The sequence below is a fragment of the Euprymna scolopes genome, chromosome 12, assembly GCF_053919585.1.
Source record: "Euprymna scolopes isolate OS-2025 chromosome 12, ASM5391958v1, whole genome shotgun sequence".
Classification (NCBI taxonomy): domain Eukaryota; kingdom Metazoa; phylum Mollusca; class Cephalopoda; order Sepiida; family Sepiolidae; genus Euprymna; species Euprymna scolopes.
The window spans coordinates 80532229-80550293 of record NC_136493.1 but is presented as its reverse complement, the minus strand read 5'-3'; the positions used below and the strand labels follow the sequence as shown (position 1 = coordinate 80550293).

The 18065-nt window shown below is 32.7% G+C and overlaps 1 protein-coding gene across 1 annotated transcript in view; it reads right to left on the bottom strand.

The window, feature by feature from the left end:
• The window catches only part of LOC145291373 (COMM domain-containing protein 3-like), a 33439-nt gene that overhangs the window by 5123 nt on the left and 10251 nt on the right, over positions 1-18065 (bottom strand). Inside the window, exons 2-5 of the mRNA XM_080137151.1 lie at positions 14771-14879; positions 9965-10028; positions 6587-6621; positions 833-893 (exon numbers count right to left, since the gene is read on the bottom strand). Coding sequence (XP_079993277.1) covers positions 833-893; positions 6587-6621; positions 9965-10028; positions 14771-14879 — 269 coding nt within the window. The remainder of the gene's footprint in view (positions 1-832; positions 894-6586; positions 6622-9964; positions 10029-14770; positions 14880-18065) is intronic.

The following is an 18065-nucleotide window of genomic DNA, read 5'->3' as shown; positions in this document are numbered from 1 at the left end:
TAAGTGAAAATGGCACTATGGAAATGACTGGAACTAGCAACACTTATTAACAATTCTTCTGTTTAGTAGTATTACTTCAGTGGTAAAGAGAAATGCAAGGTGACTGGAGGCAGTGCTGGGGCATGTGGTGTGAGGATACTGCGATATTATCTAACTTGCAAAATAAGTGTTCTACCATTGAACCACTTCTTAGCCACATTTCTATACTTGGAAGGAAAAGTGGATTCATGCCTTTTCCACAACAATAAGTATTAAAAAAATAACATTAAATGTCAGCATCGAAACAGAAGACAAAATTGATATCAAGTCAAATTTTGCTGAAAATACGAAACAGGAATAGTAATTATGTTTCTGAATTTTTGAGATAAGGATTGATTATTCATCTTATTTGGATTCTTCAAACTACTGTTCTCGTCTTGAATGTTATTTTCACAATGTTTCAGTTGATGTAACTTTTAACCTTCCTTCTTGTCAAACCCGTGAATTTTTGTCATATTTAGGAATCTGCACAGAATTTTGAATGAAACCCTATATTTAATTCATCAGCCATGACTGGGTAGAAGTCCTAAGTAATTCACAATTGTATTTTGAGCATCACCTGTACTGAGGATTGAACCTTTAACCTGCAGAAGAGTGACTTTACAATTGAATTTTACTAAGTATTTTATCCACTACGGACAGAAAGATCGGAGGCTACATTGACCGAAACATTGAGAGAATAATAACACTCACGATAAGAACAGTTGTCCGAATAATATAAGGAAAAGTAATGCTTGCATTTGAGCAATATCTTAGTGAATTCTTTTCACAGTATTAATAATCAACTGATTACCTTGATATAATAATCGAGTCGCCATTTCACACCAAGAACATGTGGAAGAGTTTCATGAGTGCTGAAAAAATTAAAAAAAATGTTTACAAGTAAAGAAATAATACAAGTGGAATTGTCATTATCTGTAATATTTGTTTTGCATGCTGGCATGTGTTGGTTGTCTTTTAGAAAAATTGACTTCCAAATTAACGTATATCTGGGTAGGTCTTTATCCTTTTTTCTCTTTAAGCAATCCTCATCACTTCTTCCCAAATTTTCTTTGTTTTTTTCTCACTAACTAATCCTGCTACCATATACACTAACACAAGAACTCCATTCTTTCAATGTGACCAAATCAACAAAGTGTTCTGTTTTGCACACATCTTTCTATATTGTCCAGATTTAATCTTCCTCCAAAGTTAAAACAAAGCCTGTTTTTAAGACTCACACTACACATCCATCGTATCATTTCCCTCTGCAACACATGTCCTAAACTCTCACTAGTGAGGTTTCACTTGCATATATCATCACACTGCATACACATCACATAAACTCTTTCCTTTTGTTGACTACAGTAATATTCTGTTAGTTAATAATGCAAAAGTTTACTGAACTTACTTCATCCACTTTTAAGTCATGGAGAAAAAAAAAAAGACTTGCATTAAAATGGATTACTTAATGCAATTCTAAAATTACTTTTCCTACAAAAAAGTTTTTTTTATATCTAAAATATTTATTCTTCTCTCATATGTTTTGTTATTGCCTTACATCTGTTCAGATTATATGCAAAGTTTACACGAAAAAAAAACAAAAGGAGGAATTTTTTTTCTTTAAGTTTTGTTTTACATCTTGTTAGAGTCCCTTATTATAACTAATCGATCATCTCTATATAACCCAATATTTGTATTATCAAATATATTTGTGAGTGTATATAAAACTAGCAGGAGTACCCAGCATTGCCCGAGTGTGTAGTAAGGACCCTCCCACCCGGGGGTGGGATCAAAGGACAGCCTGGGTGGAGAGAGGTGTTTAAAAAAATTTTTTAAAAAAGTGGTAGTAGTCAGGCAGGCATGAACCTGTAATGCGAAGGACCAAAAAAAAAAAAAAAAAAAAAAAAGCCGATGCCTCCATAGCGCAAATGGAAGTGGCGAGCATTGAAATTAAGCCTAATCAATTCAATGGAGATGATGACTTGCGAAAATGTTAACACAAAAACCGACCCCTCCTAGTAAAAAACTGCCCAGTTGAAGGTGAAAGAATGAATATTCTTGGCCAATTTTTCCATATTTATTGTCCGAAGGATTGAACTTCAAAACGATACCGATCTTGTGAGGATCTGTCGCGTGTGTTGAACGTTTTTGGCAGACATACAAGCGCACACATATTTTGCCCTTCATATATATAGACTAGCGGAGGTACTCGGTGTTTAGAAGGGTGTGTGTTCGGGCAGCGGGGAGGAGGGGGTAAACAAATCAAAAGAATAAGTGAACAACACAAAAGAAATAAGCAAAGTAATAACAAAAGAATAAGTGAAGTAATAACCTTGTTTAAATATTTAAAAAAAAACTTAAAACTTCTTAAAAAAAAAAAAAAATCGAAAAAAAAAAAAACGAACGTAATGCAGAGAAACGATGTTAAAATTTCTTAAAATCAGAAAAACAAAAAAAGAAAATGCGAATGTGATGGAAAAAAAACAAAAAAAAACGAACAACTTAATAAAAATCTGAAAAAGAAAAAAAAAAACATAGAACATAAAAAATGGCATAAATAACTGTTTCAATATTAAAACTTAAAAAATCAAAAAAAAAAGAAGACATCTCACATCACGATTTGAACTTACAACCTTTAGATAATGACGCCGCGTTTTAATCAACTGAGCTAAGAGGACGTTGACAAAATTGGGTTGTTTTTTTAATATTTAAACTAATTCAAGTTCTGACGTCATTTGCGCATGCGTAGAAGCCATCTTGTCATGAAGATACGATTTTTTTCCACCCTTCCCTGTAAAAAAGAGAGCCGTTGAGGATGAAGGAATGAATATTTTTGGCAAATTTTTCAATAATTGTCGGCCGAAGGTTTGAACTTGAAAATGATACCTACCTGGCGAAAATCCGTGGCCTTTGTCGAAAGTTTTTGCAAGACATACAAACACACACACAAACAAACAAACATATTTTCGCTTTTATATTTATACTAGCGAGGGGTACCCGGCGATGCCCGGGTGTCTTGAGGTAAATCAAAACTTCGGGGATGGGGGGGGTTAAATAATAAAATAGATGTTTCGGTAGGTAAGTATGAGAATCGAACCCGTAACCTTGAGTTGGAAATTAATGTGTGAAAAAAAACCGTACTACGTTACCCATTGAGCCACGGCGACAGACAACATTAAGAAGGTTATTTAACTATAAAAACAGGCGTGCGCAATAAAAGTTAACTCTGCTGCTTCCATTTGACCTAATTAAGAAGGTCAAATAGAAGTCACGCAGCGTTTGGGTTTGTTTACCCAAATTTAACTGTTTCTTCCCCCAACAGATGTTGGGGAGGGGGAAAGCCGCTCCCAATTGTCCAGATTGAATAGCAACTGATCAAAGCTGATTGCTTCTGGACGTTTTTCCCGGCGCAATGCCGAGAAGACGTCATTTGAGTTTAGTTTCACATATTTATACTAAAAAGCCCAATCAACACGCGAGAAGCCAAAATAGCAATAATTTTGTAAAAGTTGACGTAAATAAATCTATAAGCTACATGCGTTCCAAAATCCTACATATTATTATCTAGGACCGATATACACAGTTTTAAGTGATAGTAACGACCCCGGGAGCGTGTGCTCGAAAAGCCTTTTGAAGACATACACGAAATGGTCACACACATTTTGCCTTTTATATATATAGATATATATATAGATGAATAGCCTCATAAGATCTGATGTCTTTGCAGAATTCAGATTACCCATTGCCAAATCAAAAGAGCTTGTCAGTTTTGTTATTCTTTTTTATTGATTAAAACTGAACTACATTTTTTTTTTAATTATATGGATTTCATCTTTGGATATATCGGTATATATCTCGGCAAACTCCAGAGTTCTTCAGATATGGATGGATATTCCACCATGTCAAATTGTAGGAAGGTACAAGGTGTAATGCTAAAACTGTCGCCTTAGAAAAGACAACATGATTCCATTTCTGTTTGATGAAAAACAGTTTTCCTTTATTGTTGCAAACCATCTACTAGTTGGCCAGTTGTTTACAAATTCCAAGAGTGATAGGAGCCTTCTATCATGTCTGAAAGTGACACAATGTTCAACAAGCAAGATCAGAGATGCAGAGATGTACAACTTATGCTCTCTAGCAATCCAAGTTATGACAACTGGACCATGGCCAGCACCCGTAAACTGCAAATCCGGACGGTTCAACGCTTGAAGGCACAGCTCAATGAAGGTTCCGGTCATGCTTATGGTCTTTGGTGTGGTTTCAAATGAAAGCCACATTATGCCACCTCACATCTTCAAAGTCGGCTTGAAAATCAACATCAAAGTGTACCTGTGCTATGACTTTGTACTCTTCCCTCACCACTGGACTACTTCATTTGGTCATACATCGAGAACATCACCAACATAACCTCTCACAACACCAAAGACAGCCTGGTCACCTCCATCTGCCAAGTATTCATCAAACTCCTGTTGCCGCTTGTGGAAAAGACATGCTCCCAGTTCCGGACCTATATCGAGGCGGTGATTGAGGCTGAAGGTGGCTACATTGAATAGATGTCAGTTCTATTACATAATCAAGTTACCTGAATTGATTTTTTTCAATACAAGTTTTAAAATAAAGCTGTAGTATTGTTTTATTTAGAGCGACAAATTCATCATGTACATTTATTTTTGTTTTTATTATTTTTAAGCCAAGTGATTGCTTCCACTGATTTAATTGTAAGTCTTTTTTTTATTTGCTTGTTGATTCTCAAACAAAAAGGATTGTTTTACTAATTCTTCCTATTTCAGGTTCAACTCATTAAACAAGTGCTCGGTAGGGTTATTGTTAAATTAGTTTTATGGTCGTTATTAGAGATAAAAATATTCCTAGATTTTAATTTACTAATTTTTAGTAGTTCATATTGTTTTTTAGAATTAGTTTATAAAAAATTCTAGTTTTATCCACTTTTTGTGTTGTTTATGTTTCTAACGTGTATAATTGCATTATGTTGTTTATGAAACTCTAAATCTTGAATTACATTTACATATTGGCCAATAGCAGGACTTTTCTCAGACAAAGGTTCAGTTAATTTTTATTTCCATTTTTTTATTTTAAGAGGGGTAACTCATTCCTATTTGCGAATATGTCAAATTAATAGATCACCTTATTTTAAAATTTGTATGCTTTTTCCGATTTCTATTTTGAGTGCTACATTAGTTTAGCTCTTTTATTTAATATTCACTATTATTGTTTTATCATAAAGTTATCATTTTTATCATAAAGTTCATTTTGTATATACAATTGTTTGTTATTTCACTTCTATAGTTTAATAGGCTTTGGGGGAGTCATTCAAATGTAGAATTTCAAAATTTTCATTCAGACATAATGTACACAAGTTGTGGATATTGTTGGATGTTTTTGAAGTCAACCAAAAGATTCCCAAACAATTCTGGAGAGACATAGCTAGGTTAGATATTAAAAGAACAATTTATTATGTACTTTATGTAAGAACAGAAATTTTCAATGATAAAACAAACCTATCAGAACAAAAGAAGCTTTACCTTATTAAGATATTAATTTTTGCTTCATTTTATTTTGGTATACTTTTATTTCCTGTTGGATTATCCTTCTAGAATTTGAGTTTGTGTACATATTAACTTTCTTATGTTCTCTTTTTCTTACTGTTCTCTTATTATTTCCATAATTAATTTGTCCTATTTATTTTTATTTTATTATACTCTTCTCCCGTTTGTCTTCATTATATTACCCTTCCCCCCCTAAATCTTTTCCATTTCTAATCTGAATGTTTTTAAAGTTGGTGTTGTTTTTTTACCCTTATGTTTGTATAATGCTGGCTTCTTTTCTCCTGATGAGAAGCATTTAGTTTTGAAATGCCTGGCCTTATTTCCCTTTTGTAACCCTTATTGATTTGATAATGTAATAAAGTTCCGATGTGACTTCATGCTTTATCTTTTTAACTTATCCTCTCTCTCTCTCTCTCTATATATATATATATATATATATATATATATATATATATATATATATATATATTTTACTGTGGATAAAATATGAAAAATGTGTCCTATTAAATTCTTTTGCCGGTGATCATGAGGAGTGAAAGTAAATTGGAATAAAAGAAAAAATCCACTTCTCTCCTCTAAATATGACTAATAAAAAAATAAAATGTTGAACAGGATTAAATATTAAAATCGATTGAAAATAAAATTTTTGCTTTTAAGAATATGGATCAATATTTGGCCTAAATGACTAATGAAACAGGTTTTAGTATGTGTCTTTTATTAAATTTTTAACGTCAATTAAATAGAAGAACAATTGTCTTTATTTCATACATATGCGCCACATTTATTTGAAAAAAAAAAAAAATGTTCAATGACTTCTATTCTCTAATTTGATTAGATTTCCTAGTTTCTATTATCAGAAAAAAATTATTAAATATTTGGAATTTGTAAGAATTTGCAAGAATTTTATTTTTGCTTAAACAAAAGTTTGAAAAGGAAAATATTTGTTGAAGAGCACCACTGTTTTTGTGCGTGCAAATGAATAGTAAACAAATACTTACTTTGCTAATAAGGTTTGCAGAAACGCTTTATTTTTCTGAAATTAAAAATAAAATACAAAATCAATTAAGTTTTTCTAAAACTTAAAAATGAAATACAAAATCAATTAAGTTTTTCTAAAAATTAATTTGATTTCAAAATTAATAAAAACAGATAATATTCTTAACATTCAATCTGTATTTTTATCGATGACAATTTTATCTCAAACCAAACCTGATGAACCCGAGGACACATCAACACATTAATATTCTACGCTGAAGATAATACTCTCTAGTCTGGTGTTGCTTATCGTTCATCTTCCCCAGATCAACTGCAGTATACAGCTGATTTTGAAGTTGACTTTGGTTCAGTTGTAAACTGGGATACAAAATGACTTGTTTCATTTAATCCAGTTAAGATTCAGCTCATATCTTTCAATAATAGGTATGTTTCTTTTCTTTCTGTGATTTTCATAAACAGCTCTGTTCTTGAGCAGAAATTTAAATTTTCGTTTTTTTTAATCAAATTTTTGCTGGCGTTCATACATTAGATCCATTGCTCTTTCTGCTTCAGTTCTCGTTATTACATTTGAGGCTATTCTCTATCTCTGCAAGTCTTTTGTTGAACCTTGTATGGAGTACTCTCGTCATATTTTTGGCTGGTGAATCTTTATCCCAATTAGGAATCCTTGATGGGGTTCAGGAGCGTATCTATGGTTTGGTTGGTTCCACATTTTCTTTTCTTCATTCTTTCTCAGGCGTGATTTTGCTGGTCTCAGTCTTTTCTATAAGAGTTGTGTCATATTCTCTTTGGAAGTGTCTGCTCTGTTATTGGCTTCCTTTGACTTGTTGGTCTATTTACAAATTTGCTGTTTTGACATTTCTATATAATACACATTCATATTGCAGCTGCTTCTTTCCAAAAGCTACAGGCTTGTGTAGCTTGCTTTCTGCTGGCTGTTTTCTTCCTGCCTGTATCCTTGTTCTTTTCATAACTCGAGTTGATAGGCATCTTTGTGATGGCTATCTTTTATTAATTTTCTTATTTAGCTCCTTACATCAAGTGGTTTCATGCCTTGTCTGGAGTGATTTGCATTAAAAAATTAATTTAAACGAGTTGAGTTGGCTCTACAAGTGCTTCTCTATCATCATTATTTGAGGAAATGCTTTGAGCCTGGTCTCGGTCAAACCAGCAGGATGTTTAACCAAACTAAATGATGTTCTAGATATTTTTACAAAGGTTTTTGAATTTGCCAGTTAAAACAGATTATTTAGAATAGGATGCCAACAAAGTAAATTATTTGCATGAACATTTTTGGTGCAAAAAAACGATTGACTTTTTGGAATATTTCTTTGGTTAGTTTCTGTAAAAAAAAAAGATTTTTTTTTTATATAATGCATCCATTTATCAATGAAAATGCTATTTCAAAGTGTGACATACCAACTAACCTAATGACTGACCAACAGACAAAGTCTTGCATAGCAATGCAAGGATGCATCTAATAAAATATTGACATCAGTATGATATTAAAATGTCAGAAAATGAAGGATTTGAAGCACAATTTCTCTTGAAATTAATTATTATTTTACACTTCAATTCTTAAAAATCAATTAAAAATAAAATTTGTGCCTCCATTATGGAATGGAAAATATATTTTTGTATTCTTTAGTGCATGATTGGATTCAGATTTACTAGATATAAGGAAGGTGAGGAGATCAACAGAATTTAATTGAAACATGTGACTGTGATATCACCCACGAACCAAAAGAAGCAACCTAATTTTTTTTTATATAAAAGACAAAACTGAACCCCCCCTACTAACCCATACAATTATGAATAGGATACTGAGGTAATGTCCAGAGAGAACATTTTGGTTTATGCCTGGAAACTGATGTTCTCGAACCAATGAAATAAAGGAACCTAAAAATCCTTTTATTATGTTGTACATCGGACAACCAGATGCATTTCCATATGTGATGGTGAACTAATTTATATATTTTAGAAATAATCCACATTTGGCATCAATTGAAATGAATGGCTCTCGTCTTCAGGAGGCCTCAAGTTTTGACAAGCTTCTGGGCTTGACCATTACTCCTGATCTTAAATGGAACACGTACATCAAATCTGTTGCCAAGGCCGCTGGAAAAATGGTGGGATCTTTCTATCGATCCGGTAAATATCTCACTGCTGATGCTATTCTCTATCTATATAAGAGCCAGGTATGTCCAAGGATGGAATACTGTTGCCACATCTGGGCAGGAGCTGCTAGAAAGGACTTGTCCTGCCTTGAAAGAGTTCAAAATAGACTTCGTAGCCTCGTAGGAGATGTCCTTTTCTCCTCCTTGCAACCTCTATCTCACAGAAGAGATGTTGCGAGTTTATCTCTGATGTATCGTTATTTTCATGGAAAGTGTTCGACTGAGCTTCAATCTATGGTCCTCCCTCGCCAAACTTTCACAAGAAACACTCGTCTAGCTGTAAACACTATCAATAATTCCCCCCACTCTTTATCTGTGCCTAAACCTAATCGTAGATTCCATGAACAAAGCTTCTTTCTTAGAACTGCACGCCTGTGGAGTTGTCTTCCGTTTTCCTGCTTTCCGGCTGACTACAATATGGTTGTGTTCAAGTCTAACGTAAATAAGTTCTTGATGAGCCGTTCCATATAAGTTATCAAATTTACCAAATTTTCATTACTAATGATTACTATATTGTCCAATTTCTACTGTACACTCTTTAACCCTTATCCTTGAGTGGCCTCTGGGCCTTGATAATGTGGTGATGCCTATGTAAAAAAAAAAAAAAAAAAAATACAAGTTTGCAAATTTAAGATGATATCATTTTTTAAACAGATGAAAATTTGATAAAATTTAAGTTTGGGTTAGATTAACACAGATGTGCAGTAACTTTTTTTTTTTTTTACTGTTAAAAAAGCGACTTTATATAATTTTCCAATAACTACATTTTAAGTAAAGACTTTAAAAATCCAAACTAAGGAAATATTCAGAGTGCTGCTATAACCACACTTTCTGGATTCTCATAGCAGGCTTGGGTCAACCTAATTTAAAAAAATAAAATAAATAATAAATATTAAGTAGCATCAGCAGGAGCAACAGCAGTAATGCTGATAGTACACCCAACGATATTGAGATAAGATTAATATTTGCCCAATTGAATATCCATTGAAAATTGCGTTTACACACGTATGACAGTTCAATCCGGCTTTTACAATAATGTTTGAAATCCTTAAAATTATTAGGCTGATCATTGATGTCATTTTGTGGCATCAAAAATATTAAATTAAATTAATTTTTTTTATTGAAAGTAACATTTTATTAGAAAGTTAAATCAAATAGAAAAAAAAACAACAAAATAAATTAAATTCAACAAAAACTACTTACATTAAATACACCAACAAATGTCTTGATACGATCTTTTGAAAAACTGCATTCCTCAAGCAGAGAACTATAGAAAATGAAAAGAAATGAAATGCCGAAGAGTTATCTCCCTTGGTCATAATTTTATACGTCCGTTGGAAATTTTCCAAATCAATTATAAAACATTTTGTCTCATTATTTTGCTTTCCTTTAAATAAACTTGCTTCTTTATCTGAATAACGAAACTAACTTTGACAGAAAAAAAGATTTTAATAAGAAACAAATATTTAAACAGAAAAAACATGTTCATCTTTTTGTATGTAATTCTTTGATGATGACCATCTTTGGTAGTTCATTAATGGACATTTTAATTTTTTTTTTTTCACCTCAACAAGTCACTCGGCCACAGAGACATAAGGGTTACTATGAATTAGGAGTCTGAGTTATATGAGCATCCGAAATGGGGAGTTGTGCTGCAAGATGTTTGTTCACATTTCATTTAAATTTTTACATATTACTACATACAGAAAAACTGGGAGTAGAGAGAGAATTCCAAAAAGCAGTTTGTTATAAAAATTTTATTTAGTAAAAAAAGGATTCTTTAATCTGTTCCATTGATTAAGATTGCTCAAATTAACTCAGAATAGAAAAACTCCAGGAACTTTTTACTACAGACAACAAACGGAAAAAAATTTATTAATTATTGCTGATGATTTTTGTGTCGTAGTCAAAAATGTTGATATAGCAGAAAAATCACACTAATAAATAATGTAAATATATCAAATGGAATTTGGGGCATTTTTTACTATAGACAACAAACCAAAAAAGTTGTCAAGAAACAAAAAACAAAACAAATAAATGTTACCAAAGACAAGATAAGTTACTCTTCTACCTTTTTGGTGTTTTAACTTATTTTAAAGCGTTTATTTAAATTTGAAATGCAAGTTATACTGAGCACAAGTTAAAATGACAAGATATAGGACATGAGGCTGTTATCTTTAGAAACTCGATAATCACTCGAAACTTGAAAAGAAAACAAAATGCTGACAGAAATTCACCCAATACTGGGTCAATATTCATGTTATAACATTTATTGGGTGGATTTCTATCAGTTATAGTCAACTAACGTACTTCTAATTTCAGGTGTAGTGCTACCGGAAGCGATGACAAAGCAAATCCGTTCCTTTGCTTTTTTTTCTCTCACAGCTATATCTCCTTTGTGCATGTACTTTTTTTTTTTTTTTTTACATTTTTCCGATCTTTCTTTTGTTATTGAAAAGTTTTTACGGTTTTATTTTAATCAAGAATTATTGAAATTAGTTTTATTTTTTTAAGAATTATTGAAATCATTTTTTGCGCTTTTTTAAGAAGAATTATTGAAAACACTTAAAATCTTTTTAAGTAATGAACTAATTAGTTTATGAAGCAATGCTAGTCACAAGATTGTGTCTCACCCAAAACAGTACTGAAAGATTTATTAGACAAAACTTTGAATACGTTTTTTTTTTATGATGTTTGAAATTTTATTTTGATTTCAATAATTTCATTTGTTAATTGGATTTCAATAATTTTATTTTTATAATTTCATAAACATATATTTCTTATAAAATTTCAAATAAAATAAAAACTTAAAATTTTTTAAATTTTGTTATTAAAAGTGCAAATAAAGACTAATGTTTTTTCATCTGTATAATTTTGTTAATTTTTATTGTATACTTTTCAATAATCTCCTTTTCTTATATTTTTTCCTCTTATAATTTTTTTTTCTGGTCTGTTAGCTAGACTGACATGGGTCGCTTGAAGGACACCAAGTACATCTATCAGTGTTATGTGTAACTTCTTTAAATAAATTTAATCCCACATTTCTTTGTTTTTTAGCTTTGTATTTTCTTACATATCTAAGTACTTATTATTATCATTTTATTCACTCGAAATTAATTACTAAAACAGATTGGTTCTCTCTTCTTAATGTTAGAGGGGAACCTATCTTTAATCCTACACTTATTTATTTAGAATAGAGCAAAACTTTAAAGTAAGATACTCAATATTTCCATTCTTTGGGGTTGCAAAAATACCTGGTGTAGAAACCAGGCACGTAGTTACCCCTCTCGATGTGATGGGCCCATAGATCTTGTCAGGTCATCCATCTAGGAAAAGGAAAACTGGGGGAGGGAAGCCTCCTCAGTTATAGTCGACAACCTTCCAAGAGCTGGTGACTCAAACAAATTCTCCGGTTTGCAAACTTAAATTGCTTAAGGAGTAGAGAGGCTCTGCTTATCACCGACTTTCATACTCCTTCATTATCTATTAACAAGGCGCAGAGGTACGATACCAGGGACTCACCAGAGCCACCCAGTGTTTGGCCTTGTTTCCTACTAGGACATTAAACGCAGTTCCCCTATTCCTTCTTTCTCTCACAAACTGAGAAAATTGGGTTTGTTTGCATGCCACTTGTGTTCTCTTGCCTGGTTTGGGCCGGTCTTGTTTTGAGAGTATATGTTGGATAGTGGAGGAATCGCTGATTCACTACACTATTATAGATTTTCCAGAAATTATGAGTTCCTATCTTCTGTAATTCTATGCGCTCCTTTGTTTTTTGGCTGTGAAAAAGCCTATCCAACTACTGATATCCATGACAAATAACACCTTACCTAAGAATTCTTTCTTCAAACTCCTTGGTTTAACATTCATAGGCAATATGAACTGGAGCAAATATATTGAGGATATTGTGAAGGCTGCTGCAAAGAAAGTGGGTTCTTTCTATCATGCTAGAAAACTACATCTGGGCTGGTGCATCAACCACTAGTCTCTCCCTCTTGGATAGGGTCCCCAAAAAGAGTCTCCAATCTAATAGGTCTCACTTTGTCAACTCAGCTCCAACCCCTGTCCCATCACCGCAATGTTGTATGCCTGTGCCTGTTTTACAAGTATTTTAATGGAATGTACTCTGATGAACTCATTGCACTTGTGTCCCCTCAACGTATATATCCCGACAAACCTGCTTAGCAACAAAATCACACCCCTTCACTGTTGAGGTCCCAAATGCCAGAAAGCTTTCTACTCTAATAGTTTCTTTCCTCGAACAGCTAGACTTTGGAATTCCCTTCCTGCTGACTGTACTGATATACGGAAGTTTATGCATTCTGTGGATCCTAGGCATGGTCCCAAATAGTAGCTTCTTATGTCAAAGTAGCGATATGCCTTTTAGGGGGTGAACGCAAGAATAAAAAATTTTTTTTTTCGATAAATCACTTCACAATAGAAATAGTAAAGAACAATTAAAGTGAAGACACTGATTTGCCTTGTCACTCACTTCCGTTAGCGCTACGCCAGATATTAGGAAGTAGGTTAGCTGACTATAACCTTTCTATCAGTATTTTGTTTTATTTTCAAGTTTTGAATGATTAGCAAGTCTTTAAAAATGACAGTTTCATGTCTGCCATTTTGCTGTTCTAACTTAAGCATTCAGTACTACTTGTGTTTCAAACTTAAATAAACGCTTTAAAATAAGTTAAAACACCAAAAATATTATCTAGGTTGGTAGAAGAGTAACTTATCTTGCCTTTGGTAACATTTATTTGTCATAGATTTGTTTATTGACCACTTTTTTGGTTTGTGGTCTATAGTAAAAAATGCTGCAAATTCCATTTGATATATTTACATGATTGATTAGTGTAATTTTCTGTTTTATAGTATATCAACATTTTTGACTAATTTAATAATGCTACAGCACAAAAATTATCAGTAATGATTAATTGTATATGATTCCAGAGTCTGTGATAGCATCCATTAGGTTAATCACCATCACCTCAGCCATAATTAACAAACTTTTTGTTTGTGGAGTTTTGAGATGAGGATTGATTATTTATATCATTCGGATTCTTCAGACTACTGTTCTCATCTTCAGTGGTATTTTCATAATGTTTCAGTCAAACTTTTTTCAGGTGCATCTTGTTCAAATTCAGGAATCTGCACGGAATTTTAAATGGAATCCTTCATGGGAATGTTCTTGACCCATTAGCTATGACCGGGTAAAAGTTTTAAGTAATTCACAATTGTATTTTGAGTATTGCCTGCACTGAGGATTGGATGTATCCTTGATGTGGCATAGTGGATAAAGTACTTGGTAAAATTCAATTATTTAATTCTGAAGGTTCAATCTTCATCACGGATACTATTTAAAATACTTAGGACTTTTACCAGACGGAACAAAACTCCGTGAATTAAATAAAGAGTTTCATTTGATATTCCATGCAGATGACCGATTTTGACAGAAAGATTCCCTGAGTTTGATAAGATACATCTGAAGAAAATCGGAGGTTACATTGATGAAAATGTTGTGGAAATAACGCTCGAGATGAGAACGGAAGTTTGAAGAATCCAAATAATACGGACAAACTTTTTGGCTACAAAATTAAATTCATATTCAAATTTCGTACTTGACTTTCACAGTCAACAATTTCTACTTCCAGTGAGTGACATGGCAGTGTGAAACAGTTTTTTTTACTGTAACATAGAATTGTAACACAATTATTGACAAATTTGTTCATTTAAACGTTTTGGCATTCTTATTTGTCTTGAAAGACAATAGATACCCTCTGAGAGGATCCTTGTACGATAAGGAATTTATAATATAGCAAGTGTTGTGAAATCTTTAACTGCATTCCCTCTAATGTTAAGTACAATTGGGTTATAGAAATTGTAGACAAATGTAAAAGAATGAATTACACACAAAAAAAATAAATAGAAAAAAAAAATTTAAGTTAAAACAACAATGACAACAAATCCAGAAAACAAAATGGAATAAAAAAAATAATCAAAATGACTTACATTAAGGATTGTACATCTGTATCATTCTTGACTGCTTCAGAAATGAGAAGAGCAAAACTGGCAAGGGTTTCTTTCAAGATATCTTGGTCTAACTTCCGAAGTCGAGGATCTTAAAAGAATTTAAAAAAAAACAAACATTAAAATATTGAATTTTTTAATAAAAAAATTTTTTTTTTGCCCTTGTTAACCTCAAACAAGATACATTATCACTTAGACATAAGGAGATACTATTTGAGACAATATCTACAGAAATACCATGTAGGGAGTTGAGCAGCAAGATGTTTGTTCACATTACACTTGAACTTTTGCATGTCACTACAATCAAGGAAGCAGGGACCTGGGAGGCAATTCCAAAATCTAGTAGTTCTAAGGAAGAAGCTATTAGAGTAGAAGGTTTTCTGGCATCTAGGAATCTCTACAGTGTAAGGGTGGGATTTTTCTGCTTGTCGAGTTAGTCAGGAGTATTTATATCGAGGTGGTAGTAATACAATGAATTCATCAGATTACATTCCATTAAAATACTTGTAAAAAAAGACACAGGGATGCAACACTGCAGCGATGCGACAGAGGTTGGAGCTTGGTTGATAGTGCGAGACCTATTAGATTTGAAGACTTTTTTTGGCTCTATCTAAGAGAGAGAAATTAGTGGTAGATGCATCAGTCTAGATGTGGCTACTATACTCCATGCATGGGCGAATTGTGGCTTTGTAGAGATACAGGATACTATCAGGTGCAAGTCATTTTCTAGCACTGTAGAGGAAGCGGAAGCCCACCTTCTTTGCAGCAATATTGGCAATGTCTTCAATGTATTCGTTCCAATTCATGTTGCCTGTGAATGTTAAGCTGAGAAGTTTGAATGACATACTTTCAGGTAGCATATTATTATTCATGGTAGTTAGAATTGACAGAATTATTTTGTTTTTAATGCAAACAAAATCTTTGAAATATGAAAAACCTAATGCTTATTCATAGGTATTTACTTCCTTCCTGCTAGAGGAAGATGTGACACAAGGTCGAAAGGTGGGGTGAGTCATCCCAATGCCCTTAAAAGAGGAGCACTCTGGCCTTTTTAAAAATTGTCTGAGCAACTCTTATCATTCCCTGATTGGGCTGCCTTGGGCAGTAAAGCAGTAACCTTACTCAATCCAAAAGACGGGAGCCAACGACTTGGGAGAGTGAACCTCCTAGAACTACTCAGAACCACATCTCAGCTCGACAGATGCAATGTTATTTCCCTAAAAATATGGTTTACACTCTGTTAGACTGATTGTCGAGGATGTATCCTTGACTGGTGTGGATATAACCTACTTAAATTGTTTACAGAGAATTTTCTAATTGGATTTTACAAACAAATGTAGAAGAAAGGATTAACAAAATGAATGGACGACATGATGTAAACTGAATAACTTTATAAGCATGATGAAATTAAATATTTAAAACTAGCAGAACCTGTTAACCAGCGTTACCTGGTAGAAGCAGGACACAGATCCAGAACAGAATTCAAAATCAAATCGTCAACAGGAATGAAAAATGAAAAAAAATAAAAAAGGAAAAAGAAAACAAATATATCATAAAAGTCTTGATAATCGCTCAAAAATAGAAAATTAAATATTGGTACCCGTATAAGAATTTTTTTAGGGACATTTTAGATGTGTAGTGGCAGGTCATTATTTTGTGCAAATTTGCATGCTGGGGTTTACACTTTGAGAGTGTTCCATCCATGCAAGGAAAGGGCAATATGTGTTTGTTTACATTTTATGGTAGTTCCTTCTGTGTAAGGAAAGAGTTAGTAATGCGTGTTAAAATGCCAATAATTCTTAAACCTTTTGTTAGAGCTGACCATAGTAAAATTTTAAGAGTTTCAGCATTTAATTTTTATAATTTGGAGAAAGATGCTACATAGGTTTTGTTGCAGAATTGCATCATGTTTAGAAGTTGATTTAATTTTATGTTTGTGCGATTATCGAGTGTTTTTTATTTTTTTATTCATGCATGCTGAATTGTTAAAAATAAGTTGTCAGTATTTATAAAACATTAAGGTAATTTTAAGGTTACCAGTATTTAAGTTTGCTTTTGAGCAATTATGTTTATATTTGTTTTTTTTTGTTTTTTTAGCACTATTGCTCATGTAGAGTTCTTTTTATGCTAGAATGGATTCTTAGAATCTGCCATGCAATTATTTTACTGCAGTAATCTTTAAAAAGTATATTCCAGTTAAATTAAGATTTACAGCATCTGTTATTAATTTGTTAGGTGAAACTATGCAATAGTTGCAAAACACTATCCCCTCCTCATGTTTGTGACACCATATTGTAATGTTCTGAAGTGTTAATTTAGAATAAGCTAATTCCGGAATGAAAGAATTAGTGGGCAACAATCAGAGGCGGTGTACTTTTCCGAGAGAGACTTTATTACTTTTTATTCTACTGCAGGAAAGTTAATGGTATATCTGCATATGCATGAGCCAATTACGGGCAGTGTAAGTGTAGAATCTATGGAACGTGTAGATTTCTTCCTGGTGTCAACTGGTTGCGGTGGTAGGTATAAATATTTAGAAGGAAAAATAGGTACCCCTTCCTCTAATGATGTTGCGATTGCGATAGTGTTGCTCCTAAGATGCAATGTAGTATTTTATTACTACGATTGAATGTGTCTGCAAAGGTGTCCGAAAGCTACATAAGATAGTGACTATTAGCCTAGTTGTATTGAATTTGTATGTGGCATCTGTTGTTGCGAACCTATGATACTTTTTCCAGAGGGAGATTTCTGTAGCTACTTTATTAATATAGACATTAAGAATAGACTAAATTGCCTATAATTTTCCTCCATCTCTCCTGAATGCTAGGCCAGTCTAATAATGCTAGATGAACAATGACAATGGAGTTATAGGCACAGAATATAACATAAGATTTAAATATGATGTTAAAACATTTTACGTATTTAAAAAGAAGACTTTGTTTATTCAGCCATGCTTCACACTGCAACACAGGAGAGTTCATCCACAAAGCAATAGTTTCAGAACTACTTAAAAAACAAAAACAAAAAAAAAAACAAGTGAAAACCCCGAAAAAACAAACAAAAAAAATAGGATAGGATATTGAGGAGTTTATATGTCATTGCCACAGTTAGTTTTAATGTGATTAGACTGGGATGGTGTTTAAGAGAGTAGGAGAAATCTACAAGATTATAGATTACTCAAAAAAAAAAAAAAAAAAATTTAAGAGAAAACTTTACCTTCTCAAAATGAATGCAAAAGTAGAGCTATCAAACATTGAAGAATTTGGGATGGCTGCCT